Source organism: Cygnus atratus, chromosome 1 (genome assembly GCF_013377495.2).
Source record: "Cygnus atratus isolate AKBS03 ecotype Queensland, Australia chromosome 1, CAtr_DNAZoo_HiC_assembly, whole genome shotgun sequence".
Lineage (NCBI taxonomy): Eukaryota > Metazoa > Chordata > Aves > Anseriformes > Anatidae > Cygnus > Cygnus atratus.
The window spans coordinates 101,637,110-101,661,500 of record NC_066362.1 but is presented as its reverse complement, the minus strand read 5'-3'; the positions used below and the strand labels follow the sequence as shown (position 1 = coordinate 101,661,500).

Below are 24,391 nucleotides of genomic sequence, written 5' to 3'. Positions count from 1 at the left end.
GTGTACACGTAGCTAATATAAGTGCTGTGGCAAATTCATATATGTAAGGATTTAAGTGGGACAGAGGTTTTGAACACAGATCTCTGGAGAAGTGGATGATATCTTTGGTACTTGATCAGATAATCCAGTGTTCTGAGGAAAGGCAGAATATAATCATTAGGAAGTGTGAGGGGGATAAATAACTCATACATCACAGAAAACTTTTATTTATTTTTTATTCTGTAATAATCACTGAGATAAAGATAAATATTACCTCATGAATTCCAAAGTGAGCATAGGAATCAAAATAATAATCCCTGGATGTCATCTCTTCTGGATTGAGGAGCTTTGCCATCTTGCCTCGTCCTGGGCAGCTTGGTTGCAATGGGACATGTATGACAGATTGAACTGGTTTCGGAACAACAGTAGGCTGTGGAGGCTGGGATGGGACAGGGCAAACCTAGGAGAATACAGAGTATTGTTAAGAGGCATCATTAAAAAAGAACCTTTCTCTCTATGACTAGCATAGTAATATTGTAAAGAGCTAAGAGGTAGTAACACCAAAGACACCCGGGTTATCATAAGTGAAATCTGGGAAAATAGCTGCTAACTATTCCTGTCTCTTTAACTTATTTGCTCTGTCTTAGAAATTTTCCTTAATGGCTTTTTCCTTGATGTCCCTCTGCAGATACTGTCATCAGTGCAAAGTAATTTGAAAACACTGGTGTTGGCTTAAGTGGGTGACTCCAAACATGCACTGACTAGCATTAACATTGACACATGGCAGTTAAGAGCTAGGTTTTCTGCTTTAGTAACAAATTTCTCTGTCAAACTGCCACAGCTTTGTAAAAGGCAAGTTGTAATAATTTAATAGTTCTCCTGCAAATAAGGGCCGACAATCAAAGGATTTTGAACACTGTGTTGCCAATATGAAAGACATGATCCATAATAGATTCTTAATTGTCAGGTGATATATCTGGCTGTATTGATGAGGTAGGCCTGAGAAAGCTCACAATATCTGAAAGTCCCTTACACTATCTGAAAATCTGTGAGCACGTTCAGTAAGCAGTGTAAGAAGCTGTGTGGGATATGTTACTGTACTGGGTCAGCATTGGATGGAATTAACTTTCCCCACAGAAGCCCACATACCACTGCGCTTTTCACTTGTAGCTAGAACAGAACTGATATTGTACCAATGTTTTGGCTATTGCTTAAGAATGGTGGCACAGCATCAAGGCTGTCTCTCCAATTCCAGTAGGCTCAGGGTGGGCAAGAGGTGATGAGGGGACATAGTAAGGACAGCTGACCTAAACTGACTAAGGGGATATTCCATACTGTATGACATTATGCTCAGCAATAAAAACTGAGGGGGAACAAAGGGGAAATAGAAACACTTTTTGTGAAAGTTTTTTACTTCCCGAGCAACCACTATTGAGGCCCTGCTTCCCAATGCATGGCTGAACATAACTTGCTGATGGGAAGTATAGAGTAATTTTTTTCCTTTGCTTCTGCGTGGCTTTTCTTTTTCTTCCCTTTCATTAAACTGCTCCTTTTCTCAACCTGCAGGTTTTTCTTTTGTGCATTACTTTTTGTCCCCATGTCCTTCTGAGGAGGGGGAGTGAGAGAGCAGTGTGTTGGAATTTAGCTGCCCATCAGTTGTTAAACCACAACAGTTATCTCTTAATTTAATTTACTGTTCTGGGGAGTCATGTGGTGCCAACACATCCTGGCCCACTGTGCTTTGTTTTTCCTTGGTATTTCACCTTCAGTAGCAAAATTTCAATAGAGCCAGAATTCTTATAATCCCTTGACTCAGATTTTACGTCTGTAGCCTCTAAGACAGAATATAGAATGTTTCAGAACCAGTTTAAGTGGAAAGAGATACAGACCATGGTCTGGCTAGGGGTATATCTCCATCTTTCATCCTTAACATAAAGAAAAATGCTGAAAACTGAGAAAGACTGAAGAAGATATTACAGCGTCACATGTGTGCCAAGTGACCTGCAAATTATGGGTCAACAACTTCAGGTACTGAGAAAGTCAACACCACTTAAACTATGTCAACTCCTCTTCTACCTTCTTCTGATTTTCAAATTCAGTAATTTCCCAGTGGGGACAAGATGTGCCTCTCCTAAATACTTTTACAGACTTTGCCCTATATTCTATACTGTGTCACTGCAAAACATTCCCTTGTACTCTCTATGTATAGCATCAATTAGCCTAGTTCAGTTTACTTCAATATAAAAAAAAAATACATTTTTCCCCAGATCATTTGAAGATTTAAATGCGTCACCTTTTGACAGTTTCTTTGGTCACTCTGGGAGAAGGAATACAAGTAGTTTATGTACCTGTAAAGCCTTTTGTCCCAAATGATCCAGAAGTGCTTTATTTTCTATTTCTGACTTTTTTGACTCTATCGCCTCATCCAGTTCACCTCTCATCCAGAATATAATTGTTCCCAACTGGTATTTGTATTTTTGTCCTGTCCAGTTCTGTCAAGGTATTGATTGATTCAACTCTTCTAAATTCAATCCTGATAGTTTTAATTATATACTTGGGTTTACAATCTAACATTTTTCTCCAGTGGTGCACACATTATTAAATCTTTGTAGTTAACTTGCCCTGCAGTCCTTTCTATATTGTTCCACTAGATTACAAGGATTTAAACTGTAGATGTTCAGCACTGCATTTTCACAGAATCACAAAATTGTAGGGGTTAGAAGGGACCTCAAGAGATCATTGGGTCCAACCCCCCTGCCAAAGCAGGTTCCCTAGAACAGGTTGCACAGGTAGGCATCCAGATGGGTCTTGAGTATTTCCAGAGAAGGAGACTCCACAACCTCCCTGGGCAGCCTGTTCCAGTGCTCTGTCACCCTCACTGTGAAGAAGTTCTTTCGCATGTTTGTGCAGAACTTCCTGTGCTCCATTTCGTGGCCATTGCCCTTTGTCCTGTCCCCACAGACCACTGAAAAGAGATGGGCCATATCCCTTTGTCTCCCACACTTAAGGTATTTGTAAACATTGATAAGATCCCCTCTCAGTCTTCTTTTCTCCAGGCTGAACAGACCCAGGTCTCTCAGCCTTTCCTCACAGGGGAGATGCTCCAGGCCCCGTATCATCTTTGTGGCCCTCCGCTGGACTCTTTCCAGGAGATCCCTGTCTTTTTTGTACCGGGGAGCCCAGAACTGGACACAGTACTCCAGGTGAGGCCTGACCAGGGCAGAGTAGAGAGGGAGGATCACCTCCCTTGATCTGCTGGCCCCACTTCTTTTAATGAACCCCAGGTTCCCATTGGTCTTCTTGGCCACCAGGGCACACTGCTGGCTCATTGCCAACCTGTTGTCCACCAGGACCCACGTCCTTCTCCACAGAGCTCCTCTCCAGCAGGTCATCCCCCAGCCTGTACTGATACATGTGGTTGTTCCTTCCCAAGTGCAGGACTCTACACTAGCTTTTGTTAAACCTCATATGGTTTCCTCCTGACCAGCTCTCCAGCCTGTCCAGGTATTGCTGAATGGCAGCACAGCCCTCTGGTGTGTTGGCCACTCCTCCCAGCTTTGTATCATTGGCGTACTTGGTGAGGGTGAACACTATTCACTCATCAAGGTCGTCGATGAAGATGCTGAAAAATTTTTATTTTAATTTAATTTTAATTTAATATGAAATTTAATATAATTTTAATATGAACTCTATGAAGTCTTATATTTTTCTCCCAAATCTTGTCCTGCATCATTTTGTAAGAAAAAAAACCATAAACTTAACATCCAGTGAACTCTCCATTGTCTTCCTCTCTTAGGTGAGAAGGCTTCTAGACACTCCACAGGCAATTGCACAAAAATTATCTACTGGAAAGGTAGGGGTAGCTACTGAGCACTAAGCGTACCTACTGCTGATGTATGGGCTGGATGGGATGACAGTGAGTTGCTTTGAAAACTGGGCCCAGAGGGTAGTGGTCAGTGGCATGAAGTCTAGCTGAGAACCAGTAACTAGTAGAGTACCCCAGGGGTCAATACCGGGTCCAGTCCTGTTTAACATCTTCATTAATCATCTGGATGACAGGGCAGAGTGCACCCCCAGGCTGTTTGCTGGTGGCACAAAACGTGGGAGTGTTGGATACACCAGAGGGTCACCCTGCCATGCAGAGGGACCTTGACAGGCTGGAGAAATGGGCTGACAGGAACTTAATGAAGCACAACTAGGAGAAGTGCTAAGTCCTGTGCCTAGGGAGGAACAACCCCAGGCACAAGTGCATGCTGGGGGATGCCTGGCTGGAAAGCAGCCTGGCAGAAAAGGAACAGGGGGTCCTGGTGGACACAACGTTGCATATGAACCAGCAATGTGCTCTTGCTGCAAAGAAGGTCATTGGTATTCTGGGCTGCATTAGGCAAAGTATTTTCAGCAGGTCAAGGGAGGTAATCCTTCCCCTCTATTCAGCACTGGTGAGGCCACAGCTGGAGTACTGTGTCCACTTCTAAGCACCCCAGTGCAGGAGAGACAAGGACGTACATACTCAGGAGAACCCAACAAAGGCCACAAAGATGATTACAGCACTGGAGCGTCTCTCCTCTGATGAAAGGTTGAGAGAGGTGGGCCCGAAAAGCCTAAAGAAGAGAAGGCTTTGGGGGCATCTTCATGTAGATAAGTACCTGAAGAGAAGGTGCAAAGTGGACAGAGTCAGGCTCTTTTCAGTGGTGCTCAGTGACAGCACAAGAGGCAATAGACACAAACTGAAAGACAGCAGTTTCCCCCTGAACATCAGAAAACACTTTTTGACTGCGTGGGGTGCTGGGCACAGGTTGCCCACTGAGGTTGTGGAGTGTCTCTCTTTAGAGATATCCAGAAGCCATCTAGATTTGGTCCTGCTAGAGCTGGGGGTGTCAGACCAGAAGACCTCCAGAGGTCCCTTCCAACCTCAACCATTCTGTGATTCTGAGAAATGATTATTAGTTCTTTAAATGAAACCAAAGTGGTATTAGCATTTCTGTTGATGTCAAACCACAAGTTCAGATGTGGTTTGCTGTACAAAAGAAATATTTTTCTACAGGAAAAGAGACCAGTCTTGAAGGTGAATCTTCTGTCTGAGTCCCAATATCAAGTCTGTTCTTGGCTGCATGACTATTGTCTAGATAGGATTGTCAGAACAAGACTTACTCTGACTAAAGGTACAGAATGAAACTAAATTCAGCAATTCAGGCTAGGAAAAGTTTTCTAATTTATTTTGTTTGCAGTAAAGGAATTGACAGTGTTACCTCATAGTCTGCAAGACAGCCAAATTCTTCAACAGCCAAAGACTGGTAAGATATCTTTTATTATGTCATTGAGACAGTATTAGAACTTGAGAAAGCCTGTAAAGTTACTCTTCTTAACTATCCACCTCTCTGCAACAGACTGCATATCCCATGTAGCAAAAGAAGCAGAAGCTTTAGGTCTGCTTCTCATCTTTCTTATTTTGTAGCCAAGCAGCCCATGGTAAAATGTGTTGATGGTTGTTGTGTGACAACGTTGGACTGTCAATACCATTAGATCACATACTGTCAGTCCTGTGCTATGCTTATCATGGTCTTGTGCAGAAGAGGTAACAGAAAACTGGGAAGAGGTGGTGACCTGGAGAGTCAGCTACACTCTGTGTCACAGGGACCTTAAAACAGATGCATCATTTCTGCTTTACACATATTAACAGAAAAAAGACCTTGCAAATTAAAATGATGTAATTTTTCTAGCATTTGTATTACATACTGCAATAATAACTGTGCGTATGTATTGGGTTTATGTGGCAAGGTTTTTGTAGCGGGGGGCTGCAGGGGTGGCTTCAGTGAGAAGAATCCAGAAGCTGCCCCATGTCAGATAAGGGCCAGCTTCAGCTGGCTCCAAAGGGACCTGCCGCTGGCCAGAGCTGGGCCAATAAGCGATGCTGTTTGCACCTCTGTTAGAGCAGATTTAAGAAAGGGGAAAAAACCTGCTGCACAACAGCAGCTGGGAGAGTGAGGAGTAAGAAATATGGCCCTGCAGACACCAAGGTCAGTGAAGAAAGAGGGGGAGGAGGTGTTCCAGGCGCCAGAGCTGAAGTTCCCCTGTGGCCTGTGGAGAGAGCCATGGTGGAGCAGGCTGTCCCCCTGCAGCCCATGCCGTATATTTGGAGCAGTTCTTGAAGAGCTTCTGCCTGTGGGAAGCCCACACAGGATCATTTCACGAAGAACTGTATCCAATGGTTAGGACCCCACATTGGAGCAGGGGAAGAGAGTGACCATGGAGGAACAGCCCCCATTCCCTGTTCCCCTGCACTGCTAGGTGGGAGGAGGTAGAGGAGAGTGGATGGGGGAAGGTGTTTTTAGTTTGTTTTCTTTGTTTCTCACTTCTCTAGCTTGTTAGTATTAGGTAATAAAATCTCCCTATGCTGAGTCTGTCTTGCCCATGACAATAAATATTGAGTGATCTCCCTGTCCTTGTCTCAACCCTTAAGCCCTTTTCATCATATTTTCTCCCAATTTCCCTTTAAGGAAGGGGAGTGAGAGAGAGGTTGTTGTGGAGCGTGGATGCCCACCTGAGTAAAACCACCACAGTGTAACACTGTAATTCTGAAACTCTAAGGCAAAGTTGGTACCTACAAGAATAATTTTGTGAGTGGGGCTCAGGAAACCTCTCTGTCATAGGTTTGCTATAGGTACTGCAAACAATTTCTGCCAGTGTCCTCTGACAGCAAATATCTGGGAAAAACCTTAAATGTAGCAAAGCAAAGAATGTGATGAAAGCTGTTATTTTTATCAGAAACAATAAAGTCTTCAGGTACACATATTTATGTATAAAATATGTATGACATATTTATATGTGACTCAACGTACTCCATACCAGAGTGGCTTTAACCACTTGGCTTGCTTGATCGTGGTACATGTTTTGCACTCATGGATAACCCATGCAGCGATGTCCACGGTCAAGTCCATTTCTCAATCATGAGCCCATCTATATGTTGCATCTCCTCCTTGATGGTCTGAGGTGCCATGGGCCCAACAAGATATAAATAATTCACCCTTATGTTGCTAGTCTAGATCCACCTAAGCCACTTCAATTCTAGCAGCCTGATCCACCTGCTAGTTGTTTTGATGTTCCTCAGTGACACAGCTCTTGAGTATGTGAGCATCTACATGATGTACCTTTACAACCAGGTTCTCTACCCAGGCAGCAATCTCTTGCCCCAGTGCGGCAGCCTGGATAGGTTTGCCTCTGTGCTGCCAATCGCTCTGCTTCCATTGTTGTAACCACCCCCACAGGGCACTTGCCACCATCATGAGTCAGCATAGTGTTAAAGCACTGGACACTTTTCCCATTCAGCAGTATCTAAAGCCAACTGGCTGGCCTTCACTTCTGCAAACTGGCTTAATTCACCTTCTCCTTCAGCAGTTTCTGCGACTTCTTGTTTAGGGCTCCGTACAGCAGCTTTCCATCTCTGATGCTTTCCTACAATACTACAGGACCCATCAGTGAAGAGGAGATATTGCTTGTCATTCTCTGGTAGTTTATTACGCAATGGGATCTCTTCATCAGACATCACCTCCTCCTCTGGTGATAGTCTGAAATCTCTGCCAATCCATGATCACCTCCCAGATTTGTGTCTGGTTGGGGTTTCCTATCCAATGCTGTTGTGTTGTCAGTGTGACCCACTTACTTCATGTAGCAGCGCTTGCATGATGTGTAGAGGGAATCCTGCCTTTGAACATTCAGCTTAGCACAGTTAATCGAGGTTCCAAGAGGATCTGTGCATCACTACCAACTACTTCTGAAGCACCTCAAACCCCTTCACATGCTGCTAGTATCTCTTTTTCAGCTGGAGTGCAGCAGGCCACAGATTATCCGTATCCCTGACTCCAAAATTCCAAAGGGGTGCTTGCTGCCAAAGGCTCTTGGTGGGGCCTTGCTCCCCTGCTGTGGTGTAAAGCACTTTTTTTTCACCTTGTCCTGTCCAGCCTGGCCCAAGGGCTACTGTACTTTGTTCAAAGGCTTCTCATTGCTCAGGGCCCCATTTGTAATTGTTCTTCCGTGTCACTGGATCCAGGGCTTACAATCAGACTGTAATTTGTAATATATATTCTCAAATGTCTCCAATTTGTTAAAGACATCCTCAAAAAAACAAACCAAACCAAACAAACAAACAAAAAACACTAAGAAAGTTTGTATTTCTTTTGTGCTAGTTGGTGGAGACATAAATGTTATTTTATTGGTCATAGGTTCATAGTATGGTTTGGGGAGGAAGGGACCATAAAGATCATCTAGTTCCAAACCCCCAGCTGTGGGCAAGGACACCTCCCACTAAATCAGGTTGCTCAAAGCCCCATCCAACCTGGCCTTAAACACTTCCAGGGATGGGGCGCCCACAACTTCTCTTGGCAACCTGTTCCAGTGCCTCACCACCCTCACAGTAAAAGAATTTCTTCCTTATATCTAATCTAAACCCACCTTCCTTTAGTTTAAAGTTATTACTCCTTCTCCTATCACTGCACTCCCTGATAAATAGTCCCTCTCTTGCTTTTCTGTAGCCCCCCCTCCCCCCTTTAAGTACTGAAAGGCCACTGTAAAGTCTCCCTGGTGCTCTCTCTGCTCCAGGCTGAACATCCCCAGATCTCTCAGCCTTTCTTCAGAGGAGAAGTGTTCCAGCCTTTTGGTCATCTTTGTGGCCCTCCTCTGGATTTGTTCTTATACGTCCATGTACTTCTTGTGCCGGGAGCCCCAGAGCTGAACGCAGTACTCCGGGTAGGGTTTCCTGAGAGCAGAGTAGAGAGGGAGAATCACCTCCCTTGACCTGCTGGCCATGCTTTTTTTGGTGCAGCCCAGGATACAGTTGGCTTTCTGGGCTGCAAGCACACGTTGCCAGCTCATGTTGAGCTGGTGCTCTGTTGTGATAGTATTTGCATCATGTGTGATACACAAAGATGAGTCAATACAGGGTACCTGACAAGTTGGAGAAGATTCATTTCTTCCACTTTCTCCTACCAGCTGATCATCCTCTCAAAAGGTTCACATGGGTGAGCACTACTTGTGAACTTAACTATACACAAAGTTGCATCAGAAGAAAGATTACTAAGTCAAGGAGTTACATTTGTGAACTTAAAAGACGGATGAATTTGGCTGAGTGTAAGAAGCAATCTTTCAGCAGAATTACTTATTCACTCTTGTTGGCAATTTTCCAGTAAGAGAAATTTGCAAGAGTAGTTTACATCCCTAAAGGAAGATATTACCATCACTGAAATTACACAAGCTACGAATTTTGTCCAAAGACTGTTAGGAAGAGTCTGACATGAGACAAAACAATGTTCTGTAGCTAAAATGTCCTGTAGCTTTGCCAATTCTTGTATTCAAAATTTCTGTATCAGCACTTTAGTCACTTCTAAACTGGTTTTGTGCTCTCACAGCATAGTAGGAATATGCACAATACACTTGTGCTCTGTATGCCCCTTCCTACTGGCTTTTGATTCCTATCTGTTCCAGTACAAAGCCGTCATCTGTGTTTCCAAAAATCTGTGTAGCCCACCAGAGGAGGCTTCATGAAGCAGAGTCCAGTTTCATGATGAACAAATGCATTATGACCTTGGCTTATCTTTACCAACGAGCTTTTATGGGGGTGCTGTGAACAAGCTAAATTCAAAAGGAAAAGGAAAAACAAACAAACAAACAAACAAAAAGATGGAAAAAAAAAAAAGATGAATAAAGCATCATTGCTATTAAGACAGTACTAGGTTTCTGATGGATTTGAGAAAAATACTGACAGGAGGTATAAAACCCTGGTGAAGAGTCAGAAAACAGCAATCCAGCAAGACAGAGGATCAATTAATATCAAGAAATACTGGAGGCTTACAATTCCCACATCTGTTTGATGACCAGCTGGCCAGATGAAGCTTTCTAAAAGTAAAGCCTTGTAGCATGTTAGTCATACCTATCTTCTGTGAGCATTAATCAACAAATAATTGTTTTTTAAGGCATTCAGAGAGATGATTAGGACCTGGTCTGAGGTTTAGCTAACCAAACAGACTGTGAGTAGCTATCGGACATGACAAGAGACAGTCTAAATATAACAAATAAGAAAGTGAGAAGCTAATATTTACAGATATCACAATGAGTGATGTCTGGACTTCACAGGTGATTAAGGAGGAGTTATATGGTTATGTGATGGCTAAATTCACGGATAATTGGAGGGGAATAACAAGGATCTTTTTTTGTGAGTAGAAATTGCAAGGCCAGCAGCATCTACGTAACTGCATCAATAATACCATGTAAAGTCAAAGTTACCCATGTAATGGTATCAGAAATATAAAGTGTTTTTTTTTTGAGAGATGAAGGGTAGAGAAAGGGTGGGGCTAAGGTGGATGGGGGAAGAACAAGCATGGTAAAATCAAAATTATGTGTAGTAAAAGGGCTAGTTTTATGCAAACAGGGTATTGGTCAGAGAGCTCATCTGACTAAGCCCTGCACCCAAACTGCAGACTATTTAAATCTTATTTCTAACTAGTTTCTGCATGAACCTGATCAGCTGGAAAGGAAAAGAAGGATGTTGTTATCTGTGTTTATTGAGTGATGTTTGTGTGTATGTGGGTGATCACTGATACCTTCCTGTATCCCTTCCAGAACTGAAAAAAATCCATGATACGATTTACAAGCCTAGCACACACATACCCTACCTGTTAAAAACATATCTTTTGAATAAGTCCTGGAAAGGGAAAGCATCTGGGCAAGATGTGAACCTCACATCAATTAAGTGATCTAATAAATTAGATCTGGGTAAATCATTTTTATTAAAAATATGGATTCCAGCCAGCTGCACAGAGTTCCAGAACATTGGCCAATGCCATTGCCAATACAGTTTGAAAGAATGCAAGCAGCTGCTTCAGAATGCATTCATCACTGTGATAAACATGCATCCCTGTAGTTTTCCATCTCCCATTTGTTGCAGTTGGAGGATCTGAAGGATCTCAGAAGGAATCTTTTTCTACCATTACTATGGGACTTAGATCCTGGTACTCTATGTCATTTCAACACTTAAGTCAGAGGAAATTAGCTAAGTATTTTCCTGTATTTTAAAATTAAAGAAAGTTTAATTCCTTTTTTTTTTTATTTTTTTATTTGTGGACAAAGTTGGCAGACTACAGCTGCATTAAAGATATTAGTACGGGACCACTTTTTTAAAAGCTTTGTGTTCTTACAGAGGGCAAGATTCATAACTGTCGTTCATTTCTCAAAATCTCACATTTGTATACCTTGACATCAGTAAAATTAAAAAAAAATCAAAAATCAAAAAAAAATATTGAAATCTAAAAATTAAAAATCTAAAATTAAAATCTAAAATTTAGATATGTGGAGTTGTCCATTTTCATCAATGGGAAGTGTTGAAATTCTCTTTTCTTGAAAACTTAGGTACCTAGGTCAACATGGGCTGAGGAGGCTACCTAGATGTACAATTCCCATAACACAAAAGAGAACTGGGTATTCAAGACTACCTTGGTAGTCAACCTGTTTTGAAAATCTGAGTCTTTTAGGTATATTGGTCTACCTACAGAAAGGTAAGATGGGGCTGAGAAAGGGAAATACGCACTACTTCTTTTTAGGAGGTTTGTGACGAAAGCTGAGGTGTATGGAGTAAAAATAAACCTGCATTTCAATGCCAGTTTCTTGACATTGCTTGGGAGACGCAGGTCTGGCAGTTAAAATTCAAATACTTATAAAACTGTTGTTCAAGCCACAGTGTTTTCTGCTTGTCAAATTCTTAATCTTTTATGGCATTCTAATGGCATTGAAGAGGTTAACAATATCTTCTGTCTACCCTTTCATTAATGTCTATCCTTTCATTAAGAAACAACACTCATTAAGAATGGTGTTACAGCTTAATATGAATAACTTTCGGCATTCTCTTTTATTTTTAAACAAATAGTTTCACGATATCCGAAAGTATAATTATTTGCTGGGCCAGATAGCTTTCTATGTCAGAACTACTAGAATAAAATATGCCTAGCTCCATCTTCATCAGTCTGAATGTAATAATCTACTCCTTTAACATGCAAGAGATTATCACCTGATATGCAACCACCTTAGCAGTTCCAACAATACAACTTCTTCCTGCTGCAGATATAAGAGCGTAGGTACATATAAGAGGTGTTTGGTATCCTCCTCCCAAAACTGAGGCTTACTTCTACAATGTCTTCTTGAAAATCGTTACACAATGGCACTGGTTAAAACCTCTCTTGACTCCTTTGGCTTGTATTCTTGTGGAATAAATCTTTTTCCAGGTAAGTGGGAGCATATCTTGGGTGATCTTTGGATTGAGCAAAAAATTTGGTTCATTATCTGTGGAAGGGCAGTTTTAACCTGATTTTCTAAGGAAATGAAGCTGTCACAATATCTTGTCTGTGTACCCCAGTGATAACTTTTGAGCTCGTCTGCTTTTTGAGCAGTTTCATTTGAAAGAACTGCCTTTTCAGCAGTTTAAATTGAAAGAACAGTGGAAATATCAAACACCTTTGCATTCATAGAATCATAGAATGGCTTGGGTTGGAAGGGACCTTAAAGATCATCTAACTCCAACCCCCCTGCCATAGGCAGGGATGCCTCCCACTACATCAGGTTGGCCAAAGCCCCATCCAACCTGGTCTTGAACACCTCCAGGGATGGGGCATCCACAACTCAGAATCATAGAATCATAGAATATCCTGAGCTGGAAAGGACCCATAAGGATCATCGAGTCCAACTCCTGGCACCACACAGGTCTGCCCAAAAATTCAGAGCATATGACTAAGAGCACAGTCAAAACTCTTAAACTCCAACAAGCTTGGTGCCATGACTACGTCCCTGAGGATCCTGTTCCAGTGCACGACAACCCTCTCAGTGAAGAAACTCTTCCTGAGATTCAGTCTGAACCTCCCCTGTCGCAGCTTGACACCATTCCCTCGGGTCCTATCACTGGTCACTAAAGAGAATAGATTGATGCCTGCCCCTTCACTCCTTGTTGTGAGAAAGCTGTAGACCGCGATGAGGTCTCCTCTCAGCCTCCTCTTTTCCAGGCTGAACAGGCCAAGTGACCTCAGCCTCTCCTCATATATCTTACCCTCTAGGCCCTTCACCATCTTTGTAGCCCTTCTCTGGACACTCTCCAATAGTTTCACATCCTTTTTGTACTGTGGTGCCCAGAGCTGCACACAGTACTTGAGGTGAGGCTGCACCAGCACACAGTAGAGTGGGACAATCACGTCCCTTGACCGACTAACAACTTCTCTTGGCAAGCTGTTCCACTGCTTCACCACCCTTACAGTGAAGAATTTCCTCCTCATGTCTGGACTAAATCTATCCTCTTTTAGTTTAAGACCATTCCCCTTGTCCTATCATTATCTACCCGAATAAAGAGTCCTGCTCCATCTTTTTTATAAGGCCCCTTTAAACACTGAAAGGCTGCAATGAGGTCTCCCTGGAGCCCTTTCTTCTCCAGACTGAACATCCCCAGCTCTCTCAGCCTTTCTTCATAGGAGAGGTGCTCCAGTCCTCTGATCATCTTTGTAGACCTCCTCTGGACTCGCTCGAACAGGTCCACATGTTTCTTGTGCTTGGAGCCCCAAACCTGGATGCAGCACTCCAAGTGGGGAGTCACAAGAGCAGAGCAGAGGGCGACAATCACCTCCCTCGACCTGCTGGTCACACCTCTTTTGATGCAGCCCAGGATGCAGTTGGTCTTCTGGGCTGCAAGTATGCACTGCTGGCTCACATTGAGCCTTTTGTCCACCAGAACCCCCCAAGTCTTTCTCCCCAGGGCTGCTCTCAATGAGTGCTTCTCCCAGTCTATACTCCTGTTTGGGATTGCTCCGACCCAGGTGCAGCACCTTGGACTTGTTGAACCTCATGAAGTTCACATGGGCCCACTTCTCCAGCCTGTCCAGCTCCCTTTGAATGGCATCTCTTCCTTCTTCGGTATCAACTGCACCACTCAGATTCGTGTCGTCTGTAAACTTGCTGAGGGTGCACTCAGTCCCATCGTCTATGTCATTGATGAAGAAACTGAAAAACACGGGTCCCAAGAAAGACCCCTGAGGGACACCACCTGTCACCAACCTCCACCTGGACATAGAACCATTGATCACTATGCTCTGGGTGCAGCCATTGAGCTAATTCCTTATCCACCAGATGGTGCACCCTTCAAATCCATATCTTCCCAATTTAGAGATTAGGATGTCATGTGGGACCATGTCAAAGGCCTTACAGAAGTCCAAGTAGATGACATCTGTCGGGCTCCTCTTGTCAACTGATGCAGTTGCTCAATCATAGAAGGCCACCAGATTGGTCAGGCACAATTTACCGTTGGTGAAGCCATGCTGGCTGCCCCTGATCACCTCCTTGTCCCGCATGTGCCTTAACATTGCCTCCGAGGAGGATTCATTCCATGATCTTGCCAGGCACAGAGTTGAGGCTCACTGCTCTGTAGTTCCCCAGGTCTTCATTTCTACCCTTTTTAAAACTGGGAGTGATGTTTCCCTTTTTCCAGTCACCAGGGACTTCACCTGACAGACATGATTTTTCAAATATGATGGAGAGTGGCTTGCCGACTACATCAGCCAATTCCTTCAGGACCCTGGGATGCATGTCTTCAGGGCCCATAGACTTGTAGTTTTTAAGTTGCGTCAGGAGGTCCCAAACTTGCTCTTTACTTATAGTGGGAGGGACTTTGCTCCCCCAGCCCCCACCTAGAGGTTCAGAGACTCGAGAGATATGGGAAGCCTTATCACTAGTTAAGACCAAGGCAAAGAAGTTGTTAAGCGCCTCTGCCTTCTCCACATCTGTTGTTACCAGTTCTCCATCTTCATCTGCAGAGGCGATATGTTCTCTTTAGCCTTTCTTTTGCGGCCAATATACCTGTAGAACTTGTTATTCTTGTTATTCGTTGCATCCCTCGGCAAGTTTTGTTCTGTCAGTGCCTTGGCTTTCCTGATTCCATCCCTGCACATCTGGACAGCATTTCTGTACTCGGATGTATTCCTACACATTTTTTTTAAATCAGAAATTTGGTAGAAGAACTGACAATTTAATGATCCACTGAAGGTGAAGCAGCCAGATTTTAGTTGTCATTGTTTCTACTTGCTAGCAACTTATTAAGCTAACTGGTTTGTGTTACATGTGTACTCTGTAGTCTCCAGACTAACCATACTGTTTGATCATTAATAAAAATATAGGAAAAATTCTAGTCAGAGCTCAGAACTAAGATGGCAGATGAGGGGATAAAGAGTACCTACTTGCAGGAAACAAGGTTTCATTAGCTTCCCTACTCATGAAAAAACCTTTTTATGCAAAGGATGTGAAGCATACAAGGAACGCAATGCAATGTGGACAGAGACCAAAGGATTCCTTCAGAGACCAGGTAAGACAAACATTGAACTGCAGACAGACATTACTATTTGGAAACAAGGACCTTAGTTATGTCTGTCTTAGGTAAATGTTTTCAAGAAGTGAGGCTTTGAAAGACCAGTAAAGAATATTTGCCTTTCCTTGTGGATTTTCTTTTTCTTAGTGGCGTCTTTATGTTGTGATGTTTCTCACAATCAGGCTGAAATAGCCATTTCCTCAGCAGCTATAAATCTATTTTCTCCTTGATTAAAATTAAGCTCTGTTTATTTGCTGCCAGTAAATCAGCTTCATCAAGGACCCAACTTAAATGTCTCTATGCAAATACATGTAGCATGGGGAATAAACAAGAAGAGATAAGAGGTGTGCACACACCTGCAGGGCTATAATCTTATTGGTATCACGGAGACATGGTGGGATGTCTCCCATAACTGGAGTGTTGGAATTGAAGCATACAGGCTCTTTAGGTAGGACAGGCAGGGGAGACGAGGAGGGGGCATCACACTCTATGCCAATGAGCAGCTGGAGTGCATGGAGCTCTGCTTGGGGATGGATGAGGAGCTGATAGAGAGCTTATGGGTCAGGATTAAAGGGAGGGAAGAGACAGGTGACATTATAGTGGGGGTCTGCTACAGGCCACTCAACCAGGAAGATGGAGAAGGCAAATATTGAGAATACTGCATTTAGCTCTGGAGCCCCCAACACAAAAAGGACATGGGACTGTTGGAATGAATCCAGAGGCCCACAAAGATAAGCACAGAGGTGGAACACCTCTCCTCTGAAGACAGGTGAGAAAGTTGGGGTTGTTCAGCCTGGAGAAGAGAAGGCTCCACGAAGACCTTGTAGCAGACTTCTGGTACCTAAAGGGAGCCTACAAAAATGCTGGACAGCGACTCTACAGGGAATGTAGTGATAGGGCAAGGGGCTTTAAACTAAAAGAGGGTAGATTTAGATCAGATATAAGGAAGAAATTCTTTACTATAAGGGCAGTGAGGCACTGGGACAGCTTGCCCACAGAAGCTGTATATGTCCCATCACTGGAAGTGTTCAAGGCCAGGCTGAATGGTTCTTTGAGCAACCCGGTGTAGTGGAGGGTGTCCCTGCCCATGGCAGGGTTGGGTGGAACTGCCCATGGCAGCTGGGTTTTAAGGTCCCTTCCAACCCAAACCATTCTATGGAAGAGCCTCATACGTATTCTAAATTGCAGATAACTGTGAGTTAAATGCAGCTGTAAATCTGTCCTCTGCATGGAAATTCTGAGTTTCTCAGTAGTTAGACTCTAAGAAAATAGGGATAGAGATCTGATTCTGAAAACTGCTTGCTTTGAAGATACTACTTTTTCAGCCACTTCAAAGTCATGCACTTCTCTAAACTTTTCAAATGGTGTATCTGAAATGTACAATGTCAGATCAACCCATCATAGACAAACCTGTCCACTTACTATCAGGAAATTCATGGTCCATTACTGACAAGTATAGCTTAGAGCACATTATAATTGCTACCTGTTATCCCTATGGTGATAACAAAAATACTGTGAAAACACTGAGGCAGGTTCTCAAATATAAGGTTCTATTGCTTGCTTTGGAATAAAGCTTTTGTCCAGAACAACTGAGACTGAGGAATCATACAAGTAACTTGATTATACACTGAGTGGTCAAATCCCCCAAAAGTCAAAGTATAAGATGCTAGCAACAATTGGCATATCTAGGCTGCAGCAGAAATAACACCAAGTAGCAAAAAGAATGCAAAGATCACAAAGGTGTGCAATCTGTTACTTACTCTTTGAAAGTTAAAAAGTAATTTTGGTATCCAAAGCCAAATATGAGACAGGAACTGAGATACTTTTGTGGATCTCGCCCAGGATATTAGATACTGTCAAGATTCTTAATGGGGAAAAGAGGTCCCTTCACAGGTTCCTTCCACCTATATTATATGATATCAAGACATGGACAGTTATATTAGTACTATGCAGGAGATACAGTGGCAATGGTAGGATAAACTTATAAACCTGATCTCTGTGCAGATTACAGAGTTGGTTATAAATATGGATTTAAAAATTTACATATGCAATAGAAACAGAACCTGTTTTCACGAGATTAAGGAATGCGCACTGTCAGAAGAACAAGACATAAAACTCTGGAAGGAAAAGATTTTGAAGCTACATATAACAGCAGGTCTATGGATGTATGTAAGGATGGGAGTGATGTTAAGTAGCTGTAGCTAAAAGCTTAAGCAGTTTTAGTCCATGTCTAGTACAGATAATAATAATGCTATGCATCTGGTCTGCCCTCTTGACTGATTACTACATATTACAGTGCAGTTCCGGTGCAGCAGCTAAAAACAGGTTCAGGTGACAAACTGCAGTTATGGACATTGAAGTTTAATGGAAGTTGTGTTCCCTTTTATAAAGAGAATTTGCAACATATGTAAAGTAGAAGGTCCAATGTACAGCATGAACAGTATATATTACGACAGTCCATTTCAGCATAGAGCAGAAGGAAATATGAGAGAACCGTACTCCTATTAACTGAAATTTACTCTTTGCAAACTAACTCATGAAAGGATAGCAAAGCATTATTTACAATGTGCTGAGATGTGCCTTTCCTTAGGACAAGGTTGTGTTTTGATTATCTTTGGCATGTGATAGAGCTATTGTTTTAGACTTAATGTCACAGACTTTACTGCAACATCTTAATTTACATGATCACTGTTACAAGAAAAAACTGGAGAAACGCCTTGTGCTTTCATCTACACACTATTGTGTAGAGCAGATGGTCTATCGTGCATCCATATTTTTTTTGTGTGTATGCATGCTCTTTTCTAACGGCATTAGCTATGGAATTTGTGAGATGCAAGTGAATCTTCACGATGTCATGTGATTCATTTTCTGCTCAATAGTAGGATGCCATTTTTGGACAGAAAAGCTCAACTCAAGAATGAGTCTACAAAGGTTTGAAGGGATTGTAATTATAGCTGTCCTGGTCAGCTAGACCTTATTTACTTGCTTCATAATACTAAATAAATTAAATTTAAAAGGCAAACTAATTAAAATTTTATTAGCATAAATATTCATCAAGTGTATAATTAACATTTGGAAAAAGATAATGTTGATGTGGCACTTAGTAGGTTTTGGCCAAGTATTAAATGTTTATCTATGAATAAAAAAGACCCGAAAAAGAATTTGGAAAAAAAAGATGTAAAGGACTAGAAGCTTGGTGGCACAACACAGATGAGACTAAATCTGAAAGAATTTGTTGCACAGAAATGTATTTCTCTCTCCATTCTGAACTTTTTTCTTCATTTTTGTCTGAACCTTCTGTTCTAATAATTATGTTAGTTTTGCAGGGAGGGTACTGGAGTAGAATTAGAAGCATACACACACTTTGAATCTGGTATGGCAATTTCTACAAAGGTATCAATAAATTCTGATGATCCTGTGAGCCTTTCACAGTACAGGGCCCACTTCAAATACAAATAATTACATAAAAGTATCCATCTTTATTTTGTGTTCTGTGAATATTTTTGCAAATCAAATGCAAAAGCTCAATGTCCATGAGCACAAGTATGAGCAAATGAAAATGCTCAGCTGAATTTTACAGTAAATTATCAGGAATTACTCTTTTTTATGTTCACCTTGTTTTTGCCCCAGTCCCTTTCTTCTCTGACCTTACTAACAGTATTCTCCAGAAAAAAAAAAAAAAAAATACTTCATTAGACTCTGTTGTCCATCTGTTTAAAGTGCCTCAAGACTGATGACAAGTGAGTTAAGTTCCATTGTGAAGGGTTTCAAGTACTGGCTAGTATCAAATCTCTTTCTATTGAAGTCATAGCAAGTCTCGTATGCTTCAACTCAGTAGTAAATCAAGAACCATCTGGAAGACAGTGTTAAAGCGGAATACAGATGGCAGATTGCTAAACTCATTCTCCATTTCAAGCAGCAAAGTCTAAATCACTGCAATCAATTGTATGGATGTGAATCTCCACTGATAGCCATGTTGTTCCTTCCCAATAAACATACAGTGTACAGACTCATTACAGTGTAATGGTCTCTCTTTACATGACTAAAGAATTGAAAAGTAGAGAATTGATATAGGTGAATTTTAAAGCTCATGAAGGAGACAAGCTGTGATGTTCTATGGATAGATGTTCTGAGGTTTTGTTTCCATTCTTCAGTGTGATCAAGAATGGAACAGGTGACCTCACTCAAGTACACTGGTTATTTTGATGCAAGCTTAACACCCATAAGCAAATCCAGCAGGCTGAGAAATAAAGGTTAGATAATAAGGGCTACTGTGTTTATGAGAGGTATGCAAGACTTTTCAACCTTTTTGTGGCTCAGATATAGCATGCTTTCTAATAGAGCTCTTCTGAATTTGGTGCCTTGCTAAGAAGTTGCTCTTCGGTTTTTGCAGGTTAGAGCAGCCCAGTCCTTCTCCTGTTCCAGAATCCAGTCTGAAGAGTTGAGTTTGGTGTGCAGATCACAGAGCAGCATAAACTGCAATCAGTAGACTCACAGGGCTCTGGTAGGTTGTGGCTTCTGGTTTCATACAGTTTTACAGCTAGGTGTGACATGGTAACACTGCAAGTCAACAATTTCCACCAAGAGACCATTTTTAAGGATTCATGACAGGGAAATAAAAGCAAATGAAGACAAAAAATCCTTCTTATTTTAGTAGTGTATTAAGCCTCTCTTTTTCTGACAAAAGAAGGTGAGAATTTAACATAATTTCATCATTCATTCATTTGGGAAGAGATGAGACCTTACAGTAGTAAAAAATAGGAAGGTGCCCTAATAAGGGGTGGTGACTGGTTGAACTGATATAATCATGGGAATTTAAAATAAAAACTGAGATCATCTGTGAGAGATAAGAATGTAATTGCCAGCCATAGTTTACAGAATAAGATGTTACTGCTACCAAAATTGGAAGCACACCTAATATCTAAAGTAGCTTTTAAAGGCCCAGGGGCACTTAAATTGTTTGATCACCATGAAATGTTTTTGTTTTTCTTCCGTTCAATTATCCAGGAAGAAAAGCAGCAGGTACAAACTATATGTTTTCAGGTAACAGATTTTTGTTCTGAGGTTTCTAGTTCTTAGGAGTTTTGACAGGACCAGAAATACCAGATCTCTTCTCTTGCAGTACTACATCCAAAACTCTCTAGAACAAAGGCAATCAAGATGCACAAATGTAAGAAGAGGAAATAGCCTGCTGTTCTGACAAGGCTATTAGAGGCTTTTGTGTTAGTTGAGAGGGAAGGTCTGGGGTATACCTATTGCCTGTTTGTTGAAAGTGGGGAAAGATGAAAAGGTGATTGCAGAATTTTCCTTTTGAACTAGGCTACAGCTTTTGGGAAATAATGATCTTTTACAAGTTTAGCATCAGTTCATCTCTTACCTGCATTTCTGAGAGCTGTACAAGGGGAAGAAATATCTCTGTATTATTAAAGTGCATCAATTCTTACAGCTGATTTTGAAATGTTGGTCATGGACTCAAGGAATCTAAAAATAAACTATACCAATTAAATTCCTGGCTATTCATTGCAGAGTCCGCTCTAAATCTAGTAGAGGCAATTGTTAACATTAAGTGCTTACTAATTGCACTGATATTTGAATGTCCTGTCTGGCCTGATCAGGCAAGAACTTCTATACCAACAACAAGCAACACCCAATTATGTCATGCTGTTCAGGGGCCAAACTCACACTACCACTTCCAAATCCTGTGATCAGGTTTGGCATAGCAGAGTGAGAATATCATGAAAGTGTCTTACTGCTGGAACAGTACTGGCTTAAACTAGAGCTGTCAGTCTTCTCCTTCCCTTCAGGTCTTGCAGCCTCAGCTGTCCAACTTGTGTCAATGCACTAGTTCTGCAATAGCAGGTGCATTTGTTATCAACAATCAAAAAGCACCAGTCTTGACTCATTTTTTGAGATGGGATGGGAAACCTCAGATTTATATGTGTCTATATGGGTGGTGTCTTCAAGTCCTGTCAATCCAGCACTTGTTCTAGGGCACCTGAGTAGCTGGTCTCAGAGTAACAGTTCCTCCTGTGTGCACACAGACACATAGTTTAAGGTCTCCATTGATAGTTCAAACGATGTTCGCTGCTGCTTGGCTAGATTTGGCACTTTGCAATCAAATATGTTGAAGAAATTGTTTAATGTTACATTTCCCTAAGGGTAGCTCAAAGCCTATATTGTTATTTAGGAAGTCATGATAGTCATGATTCAGCTCCTCTTCCTCCTGTACTGTAGGGTTCAGTAAATAATAAAGCAGTTTTTTAGGACTGCCTTTGCTTCTACTTTACTCAGACCTAGCTGGACTAGCTTGGAGGGTGATACAGGTTTCTCGCTGTTCTGCCCTTGATGGGCCTTTCCTTTCTATGTGCATCGGAGAGGACTCATTGGTGTCACCTGACTTATTTTCTTTGGTATAGCTCACAGTGTAGATAGACTGCACTTTAGAATAAATACTGTCCTCTCACTTCTCTGCAGAGTCCAAGATTCAGTGTACCAGGCCCTTTAAAAGAAGCCTCTGTAGTCTGTGGTGGGTCACCCAGGTCAACTGATGTAATTCCACGTAAATTCTGAATTACAGACTACTTATTATTATGGCTATGAAGCTATGAATGGTGCACAGGGATCTATTGTCAGAATATTAAAGGACGGTTAACAAATGGTAGTTTACTTGTAATTGAAGGACGCAATTCACCTCTTTCTGTTAGAAAATTGTTTTTTTGTGGCAAGGTCATTTCCTGAGTCATGAAACCCTAGCTTTGTTAACGTTTGTTTTCACTTTGTGATCACCTATAAGCTAGGGAAGACATGCTACTGTTATCTAGGAGCAGTGACAAGAAATTTAAATAGGACTGGTGGTGTTTGTTCACCTACAAGTGAAGAAAAATATTCATGAGCCAGATTACTTTACATCTCGCATCTCAAGGCACAGAAGTTCTAGGAACTTGTACTGAATATATCAAAGTTGAACACAGTGCAATGAGTTTGTTGCAGCTCTTTGCATAATGAGCTATGAAGCTACAAAACCTGAGATCTTTGAACTTTTGTTTAGATCCACCATTATGACTTTCTAATTGGTTGCTGTTATCATTGCTGCTGCATAAGTGCCTGCCTTGCTGAACAGAATCATGGTTCCAGTGACATGCAAATAAATAAAAAGTAATATACCCTCTTCAGAGAAATTCCTCCAGATGGACACAAAGGGAAAGGAAACAAAAATAGCCTGGTTATGCTACATCATGTTACATCATGTTACAATGTTACATCACCCTATAGGCCCCATTATCAATGCTCATGATGTGTTTCTTGTAATGAGGGAGCAGCTGTACCACTGGACAGCCTCTTTGGCATTCCATCGTCATCTTGACTGAGTGTCTTGTGACATGAAGAACAAGAATCAGAAAATGATAATAAGCTATGAGAACAGTTATTTTGAGGTCTTTTCCCAGTATCAGAGAATAAGCTGAAATTTGCAAGAAAAAATAGAACTCTAATATCTTTAGAGGGTAATTATTAATAAAAATAGCCAGAATAGTACAGAATCTGTACAAATTATTTTCTTAAGCTAGAAGAAGGGTCAGTTAAATGTAATGGAAGCCTTTCTATCGCTACAGTAGAAGGCTTAAGTAACCAAACTCAAAAAGACAGCTTTCACCCAAAATGAAGAAACAGGTTAGGGCTGGTTTAGAATAAAATGATAGGCAACATCAGTGAGATGGTGTAATTTTCACCCAGAGTTCTATTTTATGAAGTCTGGGTGAAGAATTCATCGAATTTGTTCATCAAATTTTGAGGTTTGTTCTGAGGTACAAGCCTCAGAACAAGAAATAGAAAATAAGTTTTCAGACATTATTTAGCCAATTACTTTAATGGTTACTTGAAAGAACTGTTGACTTCAGCTAGCAAGTGGAGTGGTGGCTTGCAGGTGTTAAGACTGAATCCAATACATGTAGCAGGTTTTGGATCCCTCCTCCAATGGTTTTAATCTTGTCAGCTGCCTAGTTGCCTTTTTTTTTCTTTCTTTTTTTTTTTCCTTTCTTTTTTTTTTTTTTTTGTCTGAAATATTTACTGTTCATGAAAGGCAGCAGATTGGCAGTACTAAAGAATAAAATCCTCATTTTATCTACATAACAGATGTTTACCATCTGCTCTGCCAAAGTACCTCAATCTGGCTTGAATTCCATGTGAGGAGAGCCCAGACTAGTGCTCATCCCCTTGCCTGCATTGAGACGACCAAAACTATAAGGTTGTTGCTCATAGAAACTCCGTATCAGAGGACCAAGATCTATAGCTCTTACTCCAGAGAGCAGTCTTTACTCTGGAAAATGTGCTCTTGACTTTTATTTCTTGATATTACATTTTAAGGGATGAAAAATCAGATGGGTAAGGGAATAGTGCTAGTGATGAATTACATTTCTAATAGGAGCCTAAAGGTTGGAGACTAGAACAAACATACTGCAAGACCTGGATAACCCAGGTAGAGCAACCACAGTTAGTCCTCTTGGACATCTGCAGCACCTCTTGCCTCCACAAAATAAAGTAAGGTTCAGGTTCAGAGCATAATACTTAATCATTTTTTTTCTCTCCATGTGGACACTGAGACTGAATCCAAAGTCACTCTGTGGGTTTTATCTTCATCTACTTCCTTATTACTTTAAAATAAACACTTGTAATTCAGCATAGGTACTGTCCAGGATGGCTCATTGAGTTATTACACAGTAAGTATTCCCAGCTCTTTTTCCAAGACAAAGCATTGCTGAGATTCTGCTAGGAAAAGTAAATGGCAGAGAGGAATGGGACTCCTGACAAAAAGATCACCTCATGTAAAGACCTATAGTATAATGAGACTGACAGACAACATGCATGGTAATTTCTGCCTACAGAGAACACTGCTCTTTCAGCTTAATAGAAATATGTGTTTCCTCATAACTGTTAAATTATTTACCTGTAGAAAAATCTTTTCAGAAAGGTAAACAATTATGTTTACAAAAAAAAAAAATCATTTAGACTTTTAGGATAGAGGAGTTGCATCCTAAA

At 41.4% G+C, this 24,391-nt stretch overlaps 1 protein-coding gene across 1 annotated transcript in view; it reads right to left on the bottom strand.

Moving 5' to 3' along the window:
• PRMT8 (protein arginine methyltransferase 8) overlaps window positions 1–24,391 on the bottom strand; it is a 78,832-nt gene that overhangs the window by 38,279 nt on the left and 16,162 nt on the right. Inside the window, exon 2 of the mRNA XM_035545672.1 lies at window positions 254–439. Within this exon, the coding sequence (XP_035401565.1) occupies window positions 254–439 (186 nt within the window). The remainder of the gene's footprint in view (window positions 1–253; window positions 440–24,391) is intronic.